At 35.2% G+C, this 25,866-nt stretch overlaps 1 protein-coding gene across 10 annotated transcripts in view; it reads right to left on the reverse strand.

Annotated features, from left to right (window-relative positions):
- SLX4IP (SLX4 interacting protein) overlaps nt 1-25,866 on the reverse strand; it is a 324,925-nt gene that overhangs the window by 277,647 nt on the left and 21,412 nt on the right. For 8 of the 10 annotated variants that reach the window (XR_012473370.1, XR_012473371.1, XR_012473373.1 and 5 more), the window contains one exon: nt 8,098-8,151. Coding sequence is in view for 5 of the 10 variants with exons in the window: in XM_074209445.1 (XP_074065546.1) it covers nt 8,098-8,124 (27 nt within the window). In the remaining 5 variants the exon portion in view is untranslated. Of the gene's footprint in view, nt 1-8,097; nt 8,152-9,503; nt 9,682-25,866 lie in introns of all 10 variants that reach the window. The other 2 variants (XR_012473374.1, XM_074209444.1) reach the window with 1 other exon arrangement.

A 25,866-nucleotide genomic window follows, 5' to 3' on the forward strand; every position in this document is an offset into this window, starting at 1 on the left:
CTACGATTAGGCCAACATCTCACACCCTATACCAAGATAAGATCAAAATGGATGAAGGAATTAGACATAAAAGGCTATATTATAAGTAAATTAGAAGAACAAGGAATAGTTTATCTGTCAGATCTAAGGAAAGGGAAGCAGTTTATGACCAAAGAAGTGATATAAAAAACATTAAAAAACAAATTGGATAATTTTGAATACATAAAATTAAAAATCTTTTTGCATAAAAACACCACTCTTAACCAAGATCAAAAGAAATGTAGTAAATTGGGAAACAATTTTTACAACTAGTGCTTCTGATAAAGTACTCATTTCTAAAATATATGGAGAACTGAGTCAAATTTATGAAAAAAAAACAAGCCATTCCCCAATTGACAAATGGCCAAATGATACAAAGGCAATTTTCAGACATGGAAATCAAAGCTATCTATGATCATATCAAAAATTGCTCTAAGTCATTACTGATTAGAGAAATGCAAATGAAAGCATCTTTGAGGTACCCCCTCACATCCCTCAGATTGGTCAATATGATCAGAAAGGCTAATGATCAATGTTGAAGAGGATGTGGAAAATCTGGGACACTAATGTATTGTTAGTGGAGCTGAACTGAACCAACCTTTCTGGAGAACAATTTGGAATTATGCCCAAAGGGCAATAAAAATGTGCATACCCTTTGATCCAGAAATACCAATGGATCTCTACCCAGAAGAGATCATGAAAAAGGGTAAAAATCCCACATATACAAAAATATTCACAGCAGCTCTGATTGTGGTGACAACTGGAAACCAAGGGGATGTCCATCAATTGGAGAATGGCTAAAAAGTTGTGTTATATGTATGTAATGGAACATTATTGTTCTATTGGAAATCAGGAGGGATTTCAAAGAAGCCTGGAAAGACTTGATGTTGAGTGAGGTGAGAAGAGCCACCCTGACAACAACATGGGGTGATGATCAACTTTGATGGACTTGCTCACTCCATCAGTGCAATAATCAGGGATAATTTTAGGGGATCCATGATGGAAAATGTCGTCTGTATCCATAGAAAGAACTGTGGAGTTTAAATGAAGACCAAAAATTATTATCTTCAATTTTTAAAAGTCATTTTATGTATTACATAATTTTGCTATCTCTAATATTTTCTTTCTTCCTTAAGAATATGTTTTTTTCTCTCAATACATTCAATTTTGATATATGCATTATCATGGAAACATGTAAAAACTATCACACTGCCTTCAGTTGGGGGAAGGAAGGGAGGGAAGGGAGGGAGGGGGGGGGAATTGTAAATTTAAAACCTTGCAAAAAATTATTGGTATAAACTACTATTGTAGAAAACACAATTGGAAAACAAATAAAATATTTATATAAAAAATTATTCTTAGGTTAAAAGTAGAAAATCCATTATTGCCCTCAAAGAACTTGAGAAAAAGAGAAGAGAAAAAAGGATGAAATTTATCATTAGATTTGTGATTCTAGTATGAGTTCACCTTCATATTCTCACAAAAATCTTTCTTTAAGGATTCTTCATGAAGGATTTATTCACAAAATCTTGACAAATGTTTATTCAATATTTGATGCACCCTATATCTACCTAAGTAACCCATTCTACTTTGGATAAATCTAATTGTCAGCTGTTTCCTCCACCCCCTGCTAATTAGTTAAACAGTGAGAAAAATGAAATAATTGGAGTAAATACAGAAATGAAAGGTACTAGGAAAGGTACAAGAAATCAAAGATTAGTGCCATTTAATGATCAAAACACAACAAATTACACAATTCAAATATATTTCTTTAATTTGTTACTCATTCCCCTGGAATAGTTCAGTTCAACATAATAAGACATTGCTCAAATGTAAATGATTATAAAATTATATTTGATACATATAATATTCAATTTTCCAATTATAGATAATAATATAATATTCACTTTACAGTGAATACAGAATATTATAAAATATAATAAAATATATACAATAATATATACAATATATGAATATATACAATAATATAATATTCACTTCACAGTGAATACAGAATGTTAGAATAATTAGATGGAATAATTCCTATGAATTTTATAAATGTGAATTCATTAATTCTCAGATTAGTTTTACTAAACAATAAGTCAATGCTCCAATTATGCTCCAAATGCTTCAAATGAACAAAATCTAATAAAGTCAATCTAAATAACTGATGAAAGTCAATGAATAAAAGAAAAAAATAACAAGTACTAATGATTTTTCTACTCACTATAATTTTAAATCATTTTGCCACCTCAGAGCTATCTACCAAAGTTTCTTAAAGCCCTGAATCGGAGAAAGCTGCGTGAGTGAAAAGAAAAGGAAAGATTCAAGAATTGTTGAGATGGTAATACTTGACAACTGACTACCTAAGGGTTTGTCAGAGTGAAAAGTTAATAATTCTTAGGAAGTAAACCTTGTTAACTGGAATGGTAGTGGTGTATTCAACAGAAATAATAAGTTTAAAATAAAGAATGGGTTTAGGAAAAAAAGATATTCAGTTGTTTTGGATGTGTGAACTTTGAGATGTCATAGAGACATCCAAATAGAAATGATTAGCAAGCAACTGGAGATATGGAGCTAGACTTCAGGAGAAAGATATATCAAGCTAGAATTCAGGAGAGAGGTAGAGCTCAGGAGAGAAATCAGGGCTAGATACAGTCTATAGCTTTCAGAGTGATCTGCATAGAAATTATACTTGAATACACTGAAGCTAATGGGAATCACAGAAACAGTGTAAAAGAGGGCCCAAGACAAACCCCTAGGTGTATCTACAAATAAGTTGTTAAAAGTGAATGAGACCTTGCTAAAGAGACTGAGAAGGTTCAGACAAGTTAAAGAGTATCATGGAAAAACTGTCTTGGAAACCTAAGGAGGAGATATAGCCAAAAAAGTAGTCCAACAGTGTTAGGCACCATAGAGACATCACAAAGAATGAAGGATGAATTAAGCACTAGAGAGATAACTGGTGACCTCAGGTGGCTGCAAGTTTTTACTTTCATGTGATTAGCTTTTACTCCATTTCTCCTTCATAATTCTTTGTTTGCAATGTAGAACAGTCCTGGCAATATACAAGTTTAATAACTTAAACACTGCACTATGAATTTTGGGACACTCAAAACTGAGTGAAAATACACAGAATTGTCACCAGTAGATTTAGACACTTATTAACAAATCCTCTGGTCTTGAAATCCCATTAAAGAAAAGGCCAAAAGAAAAAAAGACTTTAAATTAACAAATCCAGGGTAGAAAATCAAATCTTTACATTGATAAAAGAATAGTGTGAAGGGAATGAGTGGAAACAAAACAAAGTAAAAACAACGAGACTAGAGAAATTTCACAGAGAACTAAAATTTCCACAACTTAAATATGAGACTCTGCTGAGGGAAAATTTAAAAGACAGTAGAATAGTAGAGGTGGAAAGATGAAATAAAAGGATCATACTATTAGTTCTCTTCTCCTGCAGAAGAACACAGACAGATTCATATTGCAGAGAAATCAGATTTCTTTTTTAAATATAGGTCAAGCTCTCACAAAGTCAGTATCTACAATATTTCTGGGTTTATACAAACTGGTCAATCAAGAACATATTTTAAGTAATCAGACCTTCATAAAACAAATTTTCCCATCCATAATGGAAAGAAGGAAAAAAAGGAACTTTCTAGCCTAGAGGAATAATTCTTGGAATAGATCTTTTCAACATAGTGTCATTTCAATCAACCAGAACTTGAATATCTAACTAATCTAAAAAAAGAAGTAGAAACTAACTAAAAATAGAGATAGATAACATTTTACCAGAAAAGATTATTTTTAATCCAAAATTTTAGAATTATCAATAATTATATATTCTATTGAAATAGAAATTTCAAAACACCTAATGCAGATTTTCACATGTAAAAGAAAGTGTGTACTTATTTGTAGATAAGAACTTTCTCTTCAAAGGTAGGTACAATACTGGCAGTCTCTCTTTGCAATGAGTTTACATTCTAATGGAGCACAGAACATATGTGGGCATGTACATATGCATATAAATATATATATATATATAAATATATATATATATACATACACAGACACAAAGCATAATTATAAAGTGAAAAATATACATACATACAAATTATTTAAACAGAATGTAGTTTGAGAGGAAGGATACTAGCAATCAATAGGAATCAGGAAGTTTTAGACAGAAGATAGTGGTTAAGTAGCACCTTAAAAAATGGAGGAACACTTCTGCTATATGGAGGGGTATGCAATCCACATTATGTGGGAAGATCAATGAAAAGAGATGAACAAGGACTGTATTGTGAAGAATAAAAAATGGACCAAGTTAATTGGGTTGCAGACTATGGAAGTTGAAGTAGTATTCAAAAAAGTTGTAAAGATAGAATGGGGTCAGATTGAGAAGTACATTCAAGAGAAATGTTTTAAATTTTATTTTAAAAACAATAGGAAATTGGGGAAGCTAGGAGGCATGATGAACAGAGCACTGGCCCTGGAAACAGGAGGAGCTGAGGTCAAATCCCGCCTCAGACACTTAATAATTACCTAGCTGTGTGACCTTGGGCAAGTCACTTAATCCCAATGCCTAAAATACATAAAAATTTAAAAAAAACAGGAAGTCATGAGAATTGATGGGGTAGGGAAGTCACATTCAAATATACTCTTTTTTTTAAAAAAAAGTTTTTCCAAGGCAAAGGAGTTAAGTGACTTGTCCAAGGTCATACAGCTAAGTAATTGCCTACAGTCACATTTGAACCCAGATCCTCTTGACTCCAGGGCTAGTGCTTGATGCAATGCACCACCCATCTGCCCCCAGATATACTCTCTTTTAAAAACATTTTGCTGTTGCTGATTGTAATTCCCTCCATCCATTCCTCCCCACTACCATCTATTATATTTTCTCATTCCTTTCACTCTGTCCCTCTTCAAAAATGTGCTTTGGGGCAGCCAAGTGGCACAGCAGAGTACTGGCCCTGGGGCCAATAGACCTCAAGCCTACATCCCACCCCAGAGACCCAGCAACCACCCAGCCCAGTGGTCCTGGACAGACCACCCAATCCCACCACTTTGCAAAAAGTAAAAAGAAAATGTGTTATATATGACTAACCTCTCCCATGATCCACCCTATCCTCTATCACCCACATCACTCCTCCCCTCTGCCATCCCCCTTCTTTCCTTTTTCTTCTAGATGTCTCTACTCTATTGAGTGTGTATGCTGTTTCCTCTCTGAGCCATTTCCAATAAGAATGAAGGCTCCCTCACTAACCCTCGCCTTCCCCCCTTCCATACCATTGCAAAAGCTACATGAAATTACATGAAATATTTTAGCTTATTCCACCTCTCCTTTCTCTTACACCCAGTCATTTCCCTTCCACCCACTGACTCAAATTTTACAATATGCTATATCTTCAAATTCAGCTCTCTACTGTGCCTCATCTATAAAAGCTCCTTCTACCTCCTCTACTGAATGAGAAGGTTCATAAAAGAATTATAAGTATTATCTTTCCATGCAGGAAAACACACAGTTCATCATCATTAAATCCCTCATAGTTTACCCTTTTTGTCCATTTTCTCTATGCTTCACCTAAGTCCTGTACTTGAAGATCAAACTTTCTGTTATGTGCTGGTTGTTTCAATAGGAACATTTGAAATTACCCTGATTCATTGAATGTCCATCTTTTCCCCTGAAAGAGGACGTTCAGTTTTGCTGGGTAGTTGATTCTCAGTTGTATTCCAAGTTCTTTTACCTTCTGGAATATTATATTCGAAGCCCTATGAGCACTTAATGTGGATGCTGCTAAGCCCTGGGTAATCGTGACTGTAGCTCCATGACATTTGAATTGTGTCCTTCTGGCTGCTTGTAATATTTTTTCTTTGATTTGGAAGTTCTGGAACTTGGCTATAATATTCCTAAATGATGGGGATTTTTTGGATCTCTTTCTGGAGGAGATCTGTGGATTCTCTCAATTTCTATTTAACCCTCTGATTCTAGGCTATCAGGAAAATTTGATCATGAATTTCAGGTAGCCCAATAATTTTTAAATTATCTTTTCTGGATCTGTCTTCCAGGTCAGTTGTTTTTTTCAATGAGCTGTTTCTCATTTTCTTATACTTTTTCACTCCTTTGGTGTTGAATTATTATGTCTTGATTTCTCACAGTCATCAGCTGCCTTTAGCTCCATTCTATATCTGAAAGATTTCTTTTCCTCAGAGAGCTTTCTTATCTCCTTTTCCATGTGGTCAATTCTGCTTTTTAAAGCATTCTTCTCCTCAGTAACTTTTTGAACTATTTTATCCATTTGACCTAAACTGGTTTTTAATATGTCATTTTCTTCAGCATTTTTTTTTGGACCTCCTCGACTAAGCTGCTGACTTCGTTTCCTGCATCTCTCTCATTTCTTTTCCCAATTTTTCTTCTACCTCCCTTACTTGATTTTCAAAATCTTTTCTGAGCTCTGTCATAGCCTGAGTCCAACTTCTATATTTCTTGGAGTCTTTAGATGTAGAAGCTTGAACTTTCTCATCTTTAGATTGTGTATTTTGAACCAAAGTAATTGTCTATGGTCAGGTTCCTTTTTTTTCCTGTTTATTCATGTCCCCAGCCTGGGCCTAGTTTTGGGGTGCTTCCTGAACTTTTGAGTATTATTGGGACACACTCACAAAGACCTCAGTATGTGAGGCTCTGACTGCTCTCCTGGTCTGCTGAATGGCCACAAACTCACCCCTCTGGGGCCCCAGACTGCGACCAGGGTCTGAATGTGGTCAAAGCCCCAGAGTCCTGTGGGCTGAGCACTTAGGGAGCAGCTGCCAGGTGGCTCCTTCTGGGCTGCTCCATAGGCCTGCTTACATTTCTTGGCATCTGGGCTGTGATGAGGGCTGCAGTCTTGCTGAGGAGGGCCACGCTGGCCTGGGCTTCATGCTCACTCTGGCAGAGGTCTTCCTGCTGATCTTCCAAATTGTGCTTGGTAATCCCTGGGGTGGCAGATAAGGAAACTGCTTCTGCTGCCAGGAGCCAGGGCCCCTTCGCTGCCACCCCTCCAACCCCAACCCTGTGGATACTCTTAACAAAAATTACTTTGACAGTAGTAGTTAGCATGGGTTGGGGGTGGAGAAGAGACTTGGATCAGGAAGACCAAATTGTTGTAATAATCCATAAAAGAGAGAATAAGAGCCTGAATTAAGGCAGTGTGTGTGTGTGTGTGTGTGTGTGTGTGTGTGTGTGTGTAGAGAGGAATCAGATGTGAGGGAGTCTTGTTGGGGTAGAAACAGTAAGATCTGGTAAATAATTGGCTCTGTGGATCAAGAAGGATAAGTTCAGAACAATTTGGAGATTATGAACTTGAGACACTAGAAGATTGACACTGTCTTGAAATAAATAAATATGTTTGGAAAGGGGAAAGATTTGGGGAAAAAATGATAATAAGTTCATTTTAGAAATGTTGAGCTTGAGATGATTCTAAGATATTCAGTTTGAAATTCAGTCCATTTAGTCCAAGAGGAACATTTTCAGACTAATGGAAGATCTGTATTTGTTCCTAACCATCTAACAGGGACATAGTTTCCATTTGGAATTTCATTTTTTTCACTTCAAATGGAACTGGAAAATAGAATTAGTTTTATCAAATTATTCTGCCATAGCTCTTGCTTCAAATAAGAAGTCAGGGTATGCAAAAGAGGTCCAGTCTCATTGTTCTAGTGTCTCTCAGGACTGGAGATCACTGAAAATATTTTTAAAGGTTTTAAGCCTCAGATGTCCCCAATACAAACCAATAAAGACCCAGGAGGAAGATAGAGGTTTAGAAGCAAGAGGCCTAAGAGTCATGTGGAAAAGAGCAAAGAATTAATCTCATATCTAACGAAAAGCAAATAAATTGGTCTTTTAACTTATAATTATTTAGTCCAGTTAGAAATCACATATAATAGGTACCTATAGTGAAAAGTCTTCAAATATCACAGATTTAAAGATTACACTTCAGTTTTTTAAATGACACAGAATCTGGTAGAGTTTAATGTTTAAATGACACAGAATTTGGTATCATTAGTAATAAATAACCACTATATAGGAGATTAAATGTTACTTACCTTAATAACAAGCTTGTTAGACCCCATCAATATTGATTCCAATATGATTTAAATCTAAAACACACAAAATATAAGAACAAATGTGATTTGGATAGTCTAGAAACTTTTTCAAGTTTATTTTGTTATTACATAGAATAGCAGAAAGCTAAATTATTAAAGACTAATAAGTGATTAAAAGTTAATCTTCATGTGAAAATACCATAATGAAAAATTTAAATAATTAGAAATTAAAAAGTAATTGAATTTAATAAAATATTTGTTATAACAATTTTATAACATGTTTATAAGTTAAGATATTTATAAACTTTTATAATTTAACTTTAATATTTAAGCACTTCTCTTACAAACAGATACAGAAATAAGTGCAGCAAAGATCACAAAATAAGCTAGAAACTATATTCTTTCTTGCTCCTTATTAGATGAAGGTAGTACAGTGGCTTTGAGAAGTTTCCCTATATATTACATAACCTATTTCTAGGCTCTGGAATCTAAAATTGTATTAATCTAGCAATATGAGTATTAACACAACAGAAATAACAACAGATTATTTAGTATTATTTTTGTACTAGTTGTACATAGTTATGTACAAACTATTTCCTATCTGGAAAATATAAAATGCAATGTCAAGTAAAATAATTTAGATATATATATACACACACACACACACATATATATATGCTATACATATATATATATATATATATTCAAACTCCATCTTTGGCTAAATGTTAAGAAAAAATTTTTTTTTAATTATTCTGTTTTTTATAAAAATTATTATGGTGTTTAAAGAGGTCAAGATCTACAAAAGAATATTATGCTATTCTCAGATCTCAGCATCAGGTTAGGTATCTGCAAGCTTTCAATGTTCCCAAAGTGGTCTGATCTACGGTGATTTCTGCTTGTTGCCCCCTGTTCTGAGCTCCTTACAAGTTCCTGACTTGGGTTTGGATTTGTTCAGAAGTAGGCTGTTGCTGGACTTGGCCCCTACAGATGAGCTAGAAAGTTATGATCAAAGTGACTGAATTGTAGGCTCCTCTTTCATGAGGGATTCCTATCCTCATTGTTCTTCTGGAGATTGGGCTAGATACTGAGAATGAGCCTGCCCTGTGCCTGAGGCCTAAGCACAATACTGATGCTGCTGACTTGAGAATGCCCTCCTCTCTTCATACAAAGCACAGGACTTCTCTACATATGCCAGTTCCTTTCCTAGATCTTCTTCTCAATCTGTCCCAGATCTACGATGTGGCATGAGTAGCAGGGGACAGAGCTGCCAGTTCCCACCTGTCCCAATCTCAATGAACCAGTATAGGTCTGGGGAGTTCTCTTGACCTGATGCACAGCTTCTCCCTAGGTGTTAGAGAATTCTGCATGCAATGTGCTTCTAGTCTGACACAGAGTATACAGACCTTTTTGACTGATTATTTCCCTGTGATAAATTGGGCTGGATAAATGATTCACTGTGACTTTTTCTAAATTTCTTCAACAGGATTCAGTCAGGTGCAGGAGTTTGCATATGGGAGCTTACTGCACTGCCATTTTTCAGAGGAAAGATTTCAAACCCAAATGCTTTCTCTTTACCTTTATCTGTAAAACAGATTTAATATTCAGGTTGACTTGTCCTATGACTCCTTACCAGAACTTAGATCCTATTTGCAAAAAATAGATGTAAAAGTTTAGATCAAAGCTTCTCTTCTTTTTTAAAAATATTTCATAATTTAGCTATAAAAATAGTCCAGTTGCAATCTCTCCCCCAACAATGAAAAAAATATAAAATACACCTCTAAGACATGCAATCAGGGGATAATAGGGAATATTTTTCCAGACTAGGGTGAATTTTTATATCCTATTTTTTATCTTTGTGTGTGTGTGTGTGTGTGTGTGTGTGTGTGTGTGTGTTCAATCTAGAGTTGCCAAGGGAGATAATAATAATATATTCTTTAAATTAAGACAGGGGAATCTATAAATCAATAAATCAAAAAAAATTTATTAAGTATCTAATGTTGGAAAAGACTGATGGCAAAAGTTAAAAAGGACAGCAGAAGATGAGAAGAATTGATAGTGTCATGGTAACAATGAACATGAACTTAGATTTTGAGAAATAAAGGAGAATAGTTGAGTCTCACGTGCTATGGTTCTTGGGGAACTTACATCCTACTGGGAAAAATCAGGAAGAAAGGAAAGGGATATTTAGCAGAAGAGCCAAAAAAGAAGCACGCATGTCCTGACAACAGATATAACTAAAGACGACTTCTCGGGGAATTTGAAATCTGATTGCTATATGCTAGATTTTACCTACTGCAGAATGAGGATACCAGTTAGGCTTCCATACTAAAAAACAAAGCAAAACAAAAGAAAACAACTTTTTGATACCCTGTATTCAAATACAAGTTGTGGATGTTGGTATAAATCTAGCATATAGTTCTATCAGGAGATTTTATCAGATTTTAGTGTGGGAACTTGTGCTAAGGATTATTTTGGACATAAGAATTACAGTAGCAAAACTGTACAAAATAAAATATATAGTATGGGGAAAGTGAAATAATATTAGAAGACAAGATAAGTGATCTAGTTGTTAATTTATAGTCCTGGTTAAGCCTTTCTATGCAATGGGGATTGTAGAACATACCTAACCATTTACTTGAACAAAATGAAATATCAATTCAAAGAATAATTATCCATTTTAGTTTAACTACTTTAGAAAAATGTATGTCTGAGTTCTGGAAAAGAAAATGATAAACTATTCCAAAACCCTAAATGCGATCACACAGAATTGGACATGACCTAAATGAATGAACAATAACAAATACCAGAGTTCTAGAAAACATTTGCTGGTTTAGGGTTTATTTGGGGGAGGGGAGAAGGCAACAATCATTGGTTCATTCACAATTAAGTTAAAAAAAAATTAAGACCAAAGCAGTATAATGGAATGATTGAAAGTACCTATGACTGCAACTTAAAAGACCTGGATTCTAGAACTTTGATCAAATCCTTTAATATCTTTGGATTTTAGTTCCTTCTTCATCCAGAAAGGCAAGTTATCAACCTCTAGTGTATCTTGAACCAGGTTAAAATATGATTGGTTAATATTTAACAATAAATAAAAATACAGTAAAACAGAAAATGTTAATTTGTGGCTTCCTAAATCAATATGCAACCTGTAGGGTTTTATTTCTCTATGAGTTTGACTGCACTGGCATAAAGGATAGAGTGCTAGACATGAAATCAGAATCCTCTTAGATACATACTAGCTGATGACCTAAGGTCCCTTCCCAATCAAAATCTATGGTGTCATGCTAATTATTTGGGGCAAACAGTAATTATGTCAAAACTTCATATTTTGTGAATAATTATGGTGAAACTTCATATTTTGTGAATGGTCATTGAGGAGTCTGCTTCTCATCAAAATGAGGCTAGTTTTGAGTGTCTTAAAGTGACAAGATGAAACTTGAGTCAGCTGATTTCCCCACTTTGATCTGGTTCTTCTCTGTAAAATGTTGGATGTTGTGCTTATATACATGCTAATTTATTGTGCTTCTGTTTTGTGGATGTTCTAAGTTTGTAGGATAGAGCTAGAAGGAAATCTGTAGAACTTGTAGCTCTTAAAGAAAACACCTCAGTGTTTGTTAGAGATATTAACATATTAACACTGCTGTTGGTTGCTGTAGGAATACTTATAAATGTTTCAAGGATCAGCTACACCAAAGCATAAAAGAAACTGCAGTTGAAAAGGAAAAACAATGGCAAAAACTGCAAAACACCTTAATTGATTCCTCTGAGAACATGAAAATTTTCAATAGAATCAATGAATGAGTTGCTACTGATTACTCTAAAAGTGAGGTGTCAGCTTCTTAAAAGTTGTGAGACTTATCAAGAAAAAACACAGCTACTATACATGGTATAAAGAAAATACAATTGTCATTGACAAGATAATATGAAGAGCTGAAGATTGGAAAATGGTAATTATTTTGTGAAATTCGCTTTTTTCATTCAAAGTCATACCAAAAACACCATCAGAATAAATTAGTTCAGGTTTTCTTGTAATATCTGGGCAGCTAAAATAGTTTTTAAAAAAATCTTTTTTAAAAAACTTTCAATAATCCTAGAAGTCTTGTGTCCATTGAGAAACTTACTGATTCTGATAATTATATTCATATACTAAGAAAAGAATTGTTCCAGAATTATAAATTCAAGAATAGAGATTTCTCCCTGGTTAGCCTGGTCACCTGTTGCTCCCAGGAGCTCACCATGCTATTGTTGGACTTATTGCAGACATTAAATTAGTTTTAGCCTTATTGGAGCTTAGATCTCCTTAAAACAAGTGATCCACTAGTCTCAGCTTCCCCCAGTACCTATATCCCACAAAAATCTCATAGGCACAAAAAATATGATCCTATGCCCAGGAAAAAAAAGTTTTATTTTTAAAATATGTAAAAAATTACATCAGTTTAAGTAATTTCAGTAATTTAATGTTTTTTGTCCAAGTAGTTGTATACTACTGTCATATATGATCCTATGAAGGAAAAGAGGTAACACACCATTGAGTAGTTATTAAAGCATAAGGTGCGTGACATCCTATAAATGGCAACCACAAAGAAAAGTTGATGAAGAGTATTATTCTTTCCAAGAGAAATGGACAAATGATTTTTTTTTTGGGGGGGGGGGGGTTGGAGTCAAAGGCAAACCTCTGTGCCTAGTTTGCAAGTGATTCATTAGCAGTAAAGAAAAAAGCCAATCTGGAACATCTAATTACAGCTCAAAACATGTTAAACTCAATGAGTTGGGATGTCAAATGTGTCTGGATAAAAGCAAAGTATAAGTCACTTTTACTAGACCTCCTTGTGACAGAGAATAATATTATTCAGATGAGTTAAGAAATGAGCAAACTAACCACAATGTAGAGGAAGAGTTTGTGAAAGAGTACATGGTGGTTGCTGCAGAGTGATTAGCACCAGACCAAATAAAATTGCTTCAAAGTATTAGTTTGTCTTGAAAAACTATCTCAAATCAGATTACAACTTAGCACAAGATACTGAAAATACACTGAGAGATTCTGCAGGGGATTTCTAATTTTTCTCTCTGGACTGTGACAAGACAACAGACATAATACTGTCCAACTAGTCATTTCTGTTCATGGGACAACTGTAGAGCTTAACACAACAGGAAGTGCTGTCATTGAAAGTCATGCATGGCACTACACAAGAGGTGAGAGACTTGTTTAATCAATGAAAAAACTTGAGCTTACATTCGAAAAGTTAAGTGGCCTTACTGTAGATGGAGCTGCAGTAATGGGTTGGTTTGCAAAAAGGATTAACTGTATTTGTCAAGAAAGAACTAGGACTTCTGGAAAAAATGGTGGAGAGCAGGTAGGAATTTTCTTAAACTCTTCTGGGTTTCCCTCTTAACAGATTTTGGAGCAACAGAACCACAGAAGAATTAAGTGGAACATCTTCTAGCAAGGCCTGTCATGGGAAGAGAGTGAGCATACCCAAGGCAGAGAATAGAAAACCAGCACACTGGAGGCAGGGTGAGGTGGGGACTAACCTGAGGTCCTCATCTGTGAGAGCAAGACTTTTTGCAGTTCAGGCTGTGGAGCAGGTAGACTGGGAGAGTTCCAGTGTAGGTGCCCAGAGCCCCCATTCAGCTAGCATGGCTGGTCAGAAGTCTGACTCAGACAGGGAGATTCTGGCATTCCCAGCCCAGAGGGTCTGGCATTTCCCAGCATAGGCAGCCCAGAGACCTTTCCCATTGACACAGGGAATGGGCAGCTGATGTCCCCAGCACAGACTATATTATGCTTCATCTGAAGTGAAAAAGTAGAGGTAGTAATCCTTGTCTCAGACAAAAAAATTGCAAAAATAGATCTCATTAAAAGGAATAAGAAAGGTATCTTAAAAGGTACCATAAACAATGAAATAATTTCATTTTTTGTTTTGTTTTTTGGGGTTTTCTGGCAAAGCAATGGGGTTAAATGACTTGTCTAAGGTCACATGGCTAGTTAATTTTTAATTGTCTAAGGCCACCTTTGAACTCAGGTCCTCACAACTCCTGGGCTGGTATTCTATACACTGCACCATTTAGCTAGCACAACAATGAAGTAATTTCAGTACTAATCAAGTACACACAAAACAATATGGCATTCAAATTCTTAGAAGAGAAGCTAAATGAGTTATAAAAAGTCATCAACAGCAAAATTATACTGGTGGGGGACCTCAACCACCCTCTCTCAGAATTAGATAAATCTAGTCAAAAATAAACAAGAAGGAAGTTAAGGAAGTAAATAGAATGTTAGAAAAGTTAAGAGATTATAGACCTCTGAAGAAAACTGAATGAGAATAGAAAGTAATATATCTTTTTTCCTGTGGTACATGGCACCTATACAAAATTTGACCTTTCATTGGGGCAAAAAAGACCTCATAATCAAATGCATAAAGAGAGAAATATTAAATGCATCCTTTTCAGATCACGATGCAATAAAATTTATGTGCAATAAAGGACCATGGAGAGATAGAATCAAAATTAGTTGGAAACTAAGTAACCTAATTTTAAATAATGAGTAGGTCAAACAACAAATCATAGAAATAATAATTTCATTCAAGACAATGACAATAAGGAGACATACCAAAAACTTGTGTTTTACAAACGTGTGCTTTACAGCCAAAGCAGTTATTGGGGGGGGGGGGGGTGCTGCTAGGTGGCATCAGGACAGGAGTTTGAATAAGTTTGAGTCAGATGCTTGACTCTCACTAGCTGTGTGACTCTGGGCAAGTCACTTAACCCTGAATTCCTGGCATCTACAGCCATCTACAGTAGTCCTGATTCATATCTGGTCACTGGACCCAGATGACTCTAGAGGAGAAAGTAGAGCTGGTGACTTAGTACAGCCTCCCCTCACTTCACTTAAGTTCACTTCATGTGCTTGTCATGACAACCACTCCCTGTTGTCACAGCCTTTTTAGAAAAGGAATGTCAAATATTATTAGGGGAAATTTTATATCTCTAAAAGCTTAAATGAATAAAATAAGGAGATTAGTGAAATGGGCACATACCCAAAAAAGCTAGAGAAAGAGCCAATTTAAAAATCCCAAATGAAATCTCAAATTAGAAATTCTGAATATCAATGGAGAAAATAATAAATCAAAAGGTAAAAATAACTATTGAACTAATAAATTAAACTAAGTTGGTTTTAGGGGGAAAAACCCAATAAAAATAGGAAAATCTTTGGTTAATTTGATTAAAAAAGGAAGAAAACCATATGACCAGTAACAAATACAAAACAACTTTCTCTAAATTGGTTGTGTTTGGGATGTCAGTGCTGACTATCCAGAGAGAATATCCAGGGTTTCCAGCCCTGATGGCCTAGGCCAGCAACTGGGTTATATGAGGATAGATCAGATTCAGCCCCAGGCATAGGGTATATTAGGACAGATCAGAGCCAGCTCCAACACAGAAAATCCTGAGAAAAATTCTGGCATTCCTTACTGGTTGGTCCACTGGACCAACTAATTCCAGGGTTCTCAACACCAAAGGTCTGTGAACAACCCCCTCCCTACCTCAAGACCTTGGAAAAGCTAGCAAATCCCAAAATGAAGAAAGGTCAGCACAAAGCAGGGTCTATTATCTTAGAGATGAGAATATTAGCTCAGAAAAGGTCAGGAAGGGGCTATATGTGAAGCTTCAGAGGAGAATATGAATTGGTCTCCAGCCCATAAAGAGTTCTCAGAAGAGATCAGAATAGAGTTTAAAAATCAGATGGAAAAAATTGGGAAAATAAATGCAAGAGAAAATTAACAACTTACAACAAAAAATGACAGAAGAAACTAAATCCTTTAAAAATACAATTGGACAAATGGAAAAAGAAAATAATTCCCCCCAAAACATAACTGGGCAAATGGAAAAAAATAACAACTCCTTTAACAACTCCATATAATTTACTAAATGGAAAAGGAGATGCAAAAGCTAAATGGAGAAAATACCTCCCTGAAAAATAAATTGGGACTAGTGGAAACTAATGACCTGAGGAGACACTAAGAACCTGTTTGTTTGGGGGTTTTTTTAGATTTTTGCAAGGCAATGGGGTTAAGTGACTTGCCCAAGGCCATACAGCTAGGTAATTATTAAATGTCTGAGGCCGCCATTTGAACTCAGGTACTCTTGACTCCAGGGTTGGTGCTCTATCCACTGTGCCACCTAGCCACCCCTACACTAAGAATCTGTTAAACAAAATTTTTAAAAAACTGAAAAAAATAGAAGAAAATATAAAGTTCCTCATAAACAACTGACCTGAAAATAGAGCCAGGAGAGACAATTTAAGAACCATAGGACTAGAGAAAACCAAAGATGGTGGAATAAAAGTAAGGCCTCCCATGAGTTCTCCCCCAAATCACCCCAAATAATTTTAAATAACGATTTTAATAAAATTCTAGAGTGGCAGAAGCCCCCCCCCTCAAAAAACTGTGTGAAACAATTTCCAACCCAAGGTAATTTGAAAGATCTGTGGGAAGGATCTGTTGCATAGAGGCTAGAAAGGGCCTACAGCATAGCCCAGGTCGCGCCAGAGAGAACTGCATTCATCCATTTAGGAACAGACTCAGGGCATCTGGGTCCCTGGGGATACCTGGGTCCATGGTAGCAGGGGTGGTTTCCAGATCTCTCTCAGTCCAGGGACTGAGGACAACAGCAAAAAAAAACTCTTCCATACCAGTGAGAACAGAGTCCAGTCCAGTGCAGGCCTCAGCACAGAGCCAGTCCTAGTAGACTAGGAGCAGGCTTGGAGAGCCACCCAGTGGTTGCTTCCAAAGCTCTCATCCCACAGTCAGTAAGGGGAACGGGGTGGGAGGGGGGAGACTGCAGAGGTCTCTTTGCTATCCCTGAAGCAAGACTCTCTAGTTTTGCCCATACTCAGATCCACATCGCAGTCTGGGGCCCCCAGTCTAAGGGAAGGAAGCAGAAGAAACAATAGATTCTCCTCACAGTTCCAAGACAGAACAGAGGTAGGTCAGAAGAGCAGTCATGGACTCTCATAGGACCTTGGAGGAATTGAGAACTTGAAGATCCCTTGGGGGCAACCTTGAAAACTGCTGCAAAAACTCTCAAAATCTTGGGAGAGTGCATTCTCCATCCTGGAAGTAGAGCTCCATCTTAACAAAAGGTAAATTAACATCAAATCATAGCCTGGGTAAATGAACAAATAACAGGAGAAAAAAAATCTCACCATAAGACAATTACTTTGGTCATACGAAGGATCAATATACATTCAGAACACAACAAAGTAAAAGCTTATGACTCCAAATCTTCCAAGAAAAATATGAATTGTCTCAGGCTTTAGAAGAGCTCAAAAAAGATTTTGAAAATGAAGTAAAGGAGTAAAAGGAAAAATTGAGTGGAGAAATAAGAGCAATTCATGAAAATCAAGTCAGCACTTGATATTAAAAAATACTGAAAAAGTAACATATTAAAAACCAGTTTGGGTCAAATAGAAAAAGTAGTAAAAAAAAAAAAAAGACCAATGAGGAGAAGAATGCTTAAAAAAAAAAAAAGCAGAATTGGCCAAGATTGAAAAGAAGATATAAAAGCTGTCTGAAGTACATAATTCCATCAAATGTAGAGAGTGGAGTTAAGGGAAGCAGATGACTTTGTGAGAAATCAAGAAACAATAAAATAAAACCAAAAGAATGGAAAACTAGAAGAAAATGTGACATATTCTCATTGGAAAAATAACTGACCTGGAAAAGAGATCCAGAAGAGATCATTTTTAAATTATTGGATTACATTTAAGTCATGAACAAAAAAGAGCCAAGATGTATTTTTCAAGAAATTCTCTGGAAAACTGCCCTGACAGAAGTAGAGGGTAAAATAGAAACTAAAAGAATCTACCAATCACCTCCTGAAAGAGAATCCCAAAATCAAAACTGCCAGGAATAATATAGCCAAATAAAAGAACTTCCAAGACAATAAGAAGCAGCCAGAAAGAAACAATTCAAATATGGTGGAGCTACAGGATAACACAAAGATATAGCTGTTTCTATATTAAGTTTCTACAGTAGGGCTTGGAATATGATATTCCAGAAGGCAAGAGAGCTTGGCTTACAATCAAGAATCAACTACTCAGCAAAACTGAACATACTCTTTCAGGGGAAATGATGTACATTCAATGAAATAGGGGAATTTAAAACTTTTCCGATAAAAGGACCAGAGCTGAACAGAAGTTTGGTATTCAAATACTGGAATCAGATGAAGCATACAGAGGTTGGATCAGAAGGGCAAATTATGAGGGACTTAATGATGTTAAAATGCTTGTATTCCTCCATGGGAAAATGATACTAATAACTCATATGAATCTTCACATTTATAGAGCAACTAGAAGGAGAATATATAAACAAGACAAAGGGAGAAGTTGAATTTGAAGGTAGAATATATTAAAAAGACGGAGTTAACAGACTAATGAATATACTGGGAGAAGGAGAAAGGAGAGGTAGAACAGGCTGATATTTCACATAAAAGAGGCAAGAAAAAGCTTTTGCAAAGGAGTGGATTAAGGGGGAAGATGAGGGGAGAGTGAATGAACTTTAATCTAACTGGAAGTGACTCAGAGAGAGGGAATAACACATTCAATTGGGTACAGAAATCTCTCTTAATCTACAGGAAAATAGAAGGAGAAAGGGATGGGAGAAAGGGAATGGCAGAGGAAAGGGATAGTATAGATGACAGAAGAGAGGGAAGATCATGGAAGAGGGTTGTCAGATGCAATACACTTTTGAGGAGTAACAGGGCGAAAGAGATAGAATAAATGAGGGTGGAAGGGATAGGATAGATAGCAATAGCAACTGTGGGAAAAAATATTGAAGCAATGTCTCTGATGGACTTATGATAAAGAATGCTATCATCCCCCTCCCTCCAAAAAAGAGAAAACCACATGTTAATATTATCTAGTTCTACTGAATTGTTATTAATTTTGTCATATATTTCTCAATTATATTTTAATCTGGTTTTGGTGCACTCAGGGTATTATATAATTATATAATTATATAATACTCTGAGATTCAGGACCAGTAGTCCTTTCTTAATGTCTCCTCTCCTAATAAATCAGTTACCTGATAGGGTTGATTTCTCATTCAGAATTTTGAAAACTACTATATTAGAAGAAGTTTAAGGTGGATTGAAATCACTGAAATCTACCTTAATAAGCATCACTTTTCTTTAAAAAAAAAAAAAGAATCCTAGAATTACCTGAAAAACCTTGATCAATAAAAGGAGCCTGAATTCTGTTCTTCAGCATACAGATAAAGAGAACTGCAACTGATATTCCAGAAACAGATGGCAAAATAGTCAACGAAAGAATCCATCAATTCCCTCCTGAAAGGAACCCCCCCAAAAAAACACCAAGGAATATTGTGGCCAAACACCAGAATTATTAGATCAAGAGAAAATCTTGCAATTGGCCAGAAAGAAGTAATTCAAATACCAAGAAGTCATAGTCAAAATTACAAAGGACCTGGCTGCATCAACATTAAAGGATCAAAGGACCTGGAATATCATATTCTGGACAGCAAGGAAGTTTGGATTATAAACAAGAACCAACTATCCTATAAAACTGAGCTTTCCATCAGGGGAAAAGACGGACATTTAACAAAATAGGCAACATTCAAATTTTCCTGATGAAAAGACCAGAGCTGAACAGAAAATGTGACCTTCAAACAGGAGATTCAAGAGATAAGTGAAAAGGTAAATGGAGAACAGAAAAGACTGCACAGGTTATCTCCCTACCTGGGAGGAAGATTCTCATAATTCTTGTGGAAAGTAACTTTATTAGAAGGGAATATACATAGGCTGAAATTAGAGACATTCATGATATATCCAGGACTTTGATGGAATGATTTAAAAAAAAAAAAAAACTTTGAACATTAAAAATGAGGGGGGGAGGGGAGAGGATCTGTAAAGAAATGGGAGGGAGGTCAAATGAGGTAAATTACATCACATGAAAAAATACAAAGAACCTATTGTAATAAAGGAAAAGAAAGGAAGTATGAACCATGTGAATCTTACTCTCCTTGGATTTAGTTCAAAGAGGGATTAACATAGATACTCAGTTGAGTTTAAAAATTTATCTTACCTTTCAAGTACTAGGAAAAGAAAGGAGGGGAAGGGGGAGGGAAAGAGGGACTGATAGAAGGGAGAAAAGGAAAAAAGGGAAAAGAGAAAGGGGAAAGAAAAGGGAGGATGGTGGACAGAAGAGAGGAACACATTGAGAAAGGCAGGATTCAGAAGCAAAACACTGGGGGGGGGGAGGGATAAGCTAAAGGGAGGGGGAATATACAAATGGAGGGGAGATAGCAAGGAGGGTAATAAAGAGTTAATAATTACAACTTTGATTGTGAATGGGATAAACTCTCCCCTAAAAGAGAAGATAGCAGAGTGGATTAAAAAACAAAATCCAACAATATACTGCTTACAAGAAACACATTTAAAGCAGAGATATACAGATAGTAAGGGTAAAATGCTGGAACAGCATATATTATGCATCAGTTGAAGGGAAAAAAAATCAGGGGGGTAGCAATTCTTATCTCAGACAAAGCAATTGCAAAAATAGACCTTATTAAAAAGGAATAAGGAAGGAAACTACATCCTCTAGATCTCATTAAAAGAGATAAGAAAGGAAACTATTTACTCCTAAATGGTTTCATAAAAAATGCACCAAGATTGTTGGTGAAGCTGTGAACTCATCCAACCTTTCTGGAGATCAATCTGGAATTATGTAATGGTGCTTACCCTTTCATCCAGCAATACCAGTACTGGTCTATACCCTGAAGAAATCATGAAAAAGGGTAAAAATATCACTTGTACAAAAATATTCAGAGCAGCCCTGTTTATGGTGGCAAAGAACTAGAAAGTGAGTGAATATCTATCAATTGGGGAATGGATGAACAAATTGTGGTATTGGTATGTTATGGAACACTATTGTTCCATCAGAAACCAGGAGAGATGGGAATTCAGAGAAGCCAGGAAGGATCTGCACTAACTGATGCTGAGTGAGATGAACAGATCCAGAAGAACACCCTCACAGCAACATGGGGCTGACAATCAGTCTAGATTGACTTGCTCATTTCATCACTGCAACAATCAGGGACAATTTGGGGGTATCTGTGATGGAGAATACCATCTGTATCCAAAGGGGGAATTGTAGAGTGTGAAAAAAGACCAAAGATTATTGCCTTTAATTTTTTTTAAAAATATCTTATTACGTAATTTTGCTATCTCTTTTATTTTATTTTTTCATTAAGGATATTATTTCTCTCTCAACACATTCAATTTTGATCAATGTATAGAATGGAAACAATGTAATGACTATCAAACTGCCTTCTGTGGGGGGTGGGAGGAGAGCAATGAGATTGGGGGGAAAACTGTAAAATTCCAAAAACAATAAAAAAAGAAAAAAAAGAAAAAGCATCAAGCAGTACAATATCCAAATTCTTAGTGGATGAGCTAGTTACAGGAAGCCAAAGACAACAAAACTATACTGGAGTGGGGCCTCAACCTCCTCTCAGAATTAGAAAAATCTAAACATAAAACAAACAAGAAAAGTTAAGTGGGTGAATAGAATGTTAGAAAACTTAGATATGAGAGACCCTGGAGAAAACTGAATGGGGAAAGATATGGCACCAATACAATACTGATCATGTATTAGGGCATAAAAACCAAAGGCAGAAACATTGAATGCATCCTTTTCAGATCATGTTATCATAAAAATCACAAACAAAAAAAGGATCATGGAGAGATATTTGTAAAACTTATTATAAATTAAAGAACCTAATTTTAAAGGAGTGGATCAAAAAACAAATCATCGAATTAATTTTATCCAAGACAATGACAATAGTGAGACAACATTCCAAAATTTATGGGAAACAAACAAAACAGTTATAACTAGTTATTTTTGTTAAGGTTTTTTGCAAGGCAATGGGGTTAAGTGGCTTGCCCAAGGCCACACTGGTAATTATAAAGTGTCTAAGGCCATATTTGAACTCAGTTACTCCTGACTCCAGGGCCAATGCTCTATCCACTGTGCCACCTAGTCACCACACAAAGCAGTTATTAGGGAAAACAATACATCTCTAAGTGCTTACATGAATAAAAAAGACAAAGAGAAGATCAATGAACTGCACATGCAAATAAAAAAGTTAAAGAAAACAAATTTAAAATTCCCAATTAAGTACCAAATTAAAAATTCTGAAAATTAAAGATGAAATTAATAAAATCAAAAGTAAGAAAATTATTGAATTAATAAATAAAATCAAGAGTTGGTTTTATGAGAAAATACTATTGAATTAATAAATAAAACCAAGAGTTGGTTTTATGGGGAAAAAAATAAGATTTGATTTTTTTTAAAAGAGGGGAAAACAAATTACCAATGCCAAAAATGAAAAAGGAGAATTCACTACCAATAAGGAGGAAATTAAAGTAATTCAGAACTCTTTTGCCCAACTATATGTCAATAAACTTGACCATCTAATAAAATGGATGAATGTTTTACAAAAATATAAACCACCCAGGTTAAGAGAAGAAGAAATTAAATACATCAAAAATAACCCCATTTCAGGAGAAGAAATTTAACAAGTCTTCAGTGAACTCCCTAAGAAACAATCTCCAGGGTCAGATGGATTTACAAATTAATTCTATCATACTTTCAAGGTACAATTCGTTCCAATTCTATAAAAACTATTTGAAAAATAAGTCGAGAAGTTCTGCCAAATTCTTCTGTGACAACAATACAGTGCTGATATCTAAACTAGGAAGAGTCAAAACAGAGAAAGAAAATTATAGATCAAGTTCACTAATGAATATAAAAATAAAAATTTTAAATAAAATAATGGCAAAGTGATCACAGGGGGCAGCTAAGGTTGTGCAGTGGATAGAGCAATGGACCTGGAGTCAGGAGTACCTGAGTTCAAATTCTGCCTCAGACACTTAATAATTACCTAGCCGTGTGATCTTGGGTAAGTCACTTAACCCCATTGCCTTAAATAAAAAAAAGTAATCACAGAACGTTACCACTAGGATAATACACTATGATCAAGTAGGATTTATACCAGGAATGCAGGGTTGGTTCAATATTAGGAAAGCTATCAGCATAATATACTATAGCAATAATACACCTAACAAATCATATGATTATCATGATTCTGAAAACAACCCTATTGCCATGAAAAATCTAAAAAAAAAAAAAAGTTAAGTGGCTTGCCCAAGGCCGCACGGCTAGGTAATTATTAAGTGTCTGAGGCCGGATTTGAACCCAGGTACTCCTGACTCCAAGGCTGGTGTTCTATTCACTACGGCACCTAGCCACCCCCTGAAAAAAAACTCTTGATAAAATTAAGCACCCATTCCTCTTAAAAACACTAGAGAACAAAGGAATAAATGGAATGTTTCTTAAAACAATAAGAAGTATATATCTGAAACCATCAAAAATCATTTTATGGAATGGAGATAAGTAGAAGCATTCCCAATAAAATTAGGATGAAACAAGGATGCCCTTTATCACCACTATCATTCAGTATTGTATTAGAAATGTTAGTTTTAGCAATAAGAGAAAACAAGAAATTGAAGGAATTAGAATCAGTAATGAAGAAACAAAACATTAACTATTTGTATATGATATGATGGGACACCTAGAGAACCCTAGAAAACCATTTTAAAAACTACTGTAAATAATCAACAGCTTTAATAAAGTCACGGGATATAAGATGAACTCACATAAATCTTCAGAATTTCTATATATTACTAACTAGATACCACAACAAGAGATAGAAAAAACCCATTTAAATTAACTGCAGACAAACAGCTGGGAGTCTACCTGCCAAAACAGACTCAGAAATTATATGAAACCAACTATAAAATACTTTTCACCCAAATCAGATTTAAATAACAGAGCAAATGTCAATTGCTTATGGGTAGGCCAAGCTAATATAATAAAAATGACAATTCTACCAATTAAATTACTTATTCTGTGCCATACCCAAACTACCAAATAACTATTTTACACAGCTAGGAAAAAAATAGTAAATAGTAAAAATAGTAAAATAGAAAAATAGTAAAAATAGAAAAAAAAATAGTAAAATTTCTTTGGAACAACAAAAGGTCAAGAGCATCAAGAGAATTAATGAAAAAAAATGCAAAGGAAGGTACCCTAGCCATACCAGAACTAAAACTGTATTAAAAAGAATCAATCTGGGGGGTGGCTAGGTGGTGCAGTGGATAAAGCACCTGCCCTGGAGTCAGGAGTACCTGAGTTCAAATCCAGTCTCAGATACTTAATAATTACCTAGCCATGTGGCCTTGGGCAAACCACTTAACCCCATTTGCCTTGCAAAAAATAAAATAAACAAACCTAAAATACAAAAAGAATCAGTCATCAAAACTATTTAGTACTGGCTAAGAAATAGAGTAGTGGATTAGTGGAATAGATTAGGTGCAAAAGAAATAGCAGTAAATGATGTTAGTAGTCAACTAGTTTATAAACCCAAAGATCCCAGGATAAGAACTCATATTTCAATAAAACTGTTGCAAAACCTGAAAGATAGCATGGCAGAAACCAAGCATCTCACCACATCCTATACCAAGATAAGGCTGAAATGGGCACAGGATTTAGACATAAAAGGTAATATTATAAATCAATTAGGAGAATTGTCAGATCTATAACTTTTTTTTTTTTAGATTTGTCAAGGCAATGGGGTTAAGTGCCTTGCCGGAGACCACAGGGCTAGGTAATTATCAAGTGTCTGAGGTCACATTTGAACCCAGGTACTCCTGACTCCAAGGCCGGTGCTCTATTCACTGAGCCACCTAGCCACCCCCAGATCTATAATTTCTACAGAAAATATAGGGAGTGGTTTATGACCAAAGAAGAGAAAGAGAACTGAATAATTTTGATTACATTAAATTAAAAAGCTTTTGCACAAATAAAACCACTGCAACCAAGATTAAAAGAAATTTACTAAGTTGGGAAACAATTTTTACAACTAGTGCTTCTGACAAAGGACTCATTTCTAAAATATATAGAAAACTGAGTCAAATTTATAAAAAATCAAGTCATTCCTCAACTGATAAATAAATAGTCAAAGGGAGATCAGCGAATTCTGGTTGCAACTAAAAAAGCTAGAAAAAGAATAAATTAAAGATCCCCAAATAAATACCAGATTAGGAATTCTGAAAATCAAAGGAGAGATTAATAAAATTGTAAGCAAGAAAACCATTGACCTCATAAATAAAACTAAGAGTTGGTTTTATGAAAAAGCCAATAAAATAGACAAACCTTTGGTTAATCTGATTAAAAAAAAAATGAAAGATAACCAAATTACCAGTATCAAAAATGAAAACGGTGAGCTAACCACCAATGAGGAGGAAATTAAGGAGATAATTTGGAGTTACTTTGCCTGAGTAAAATGGAGAAAATTTTACAAAAATACAAACTGCTCAGATTAACAGAAGAGTAAATAAATTACTTAAATAACCCTATTTCAGAAAAAAGAAACTGAAGAAACCATCAATAAGAAAAAGTCTCCAGGTCCAGATGGATTTACAAGTGAATTCTACCAAACATTTAAATTAATTCTCATTCTACATAAACTATTCTGCCAAATGCCTTTTATGACTCCAACATGGTGCTGATACCAAAACAAGGAAGAACCACAATAGTCAAAGAAAATTACAAACCAATCTCCCTAATGAATATTGATGCAAAAATCTTAAATAAAATTTTAGCAATGAGACTACAGCAAG

Source organism: Macrotis lagotis, chromosome 1 (genome assembly GCF_037893015.1).
Source record: "Macrotis lagotis isolate mMagLag1 chromosome 1, bilby.v1.9.chrom.fasta, whole genome shotgun sequence".
NCBI classification, from domain to species: Eukaryota; Metazoa; Chordata; class Mammalia; order Peramelemorphia; family Peramelidae; genus Macrotis; species Macrotis lagotis.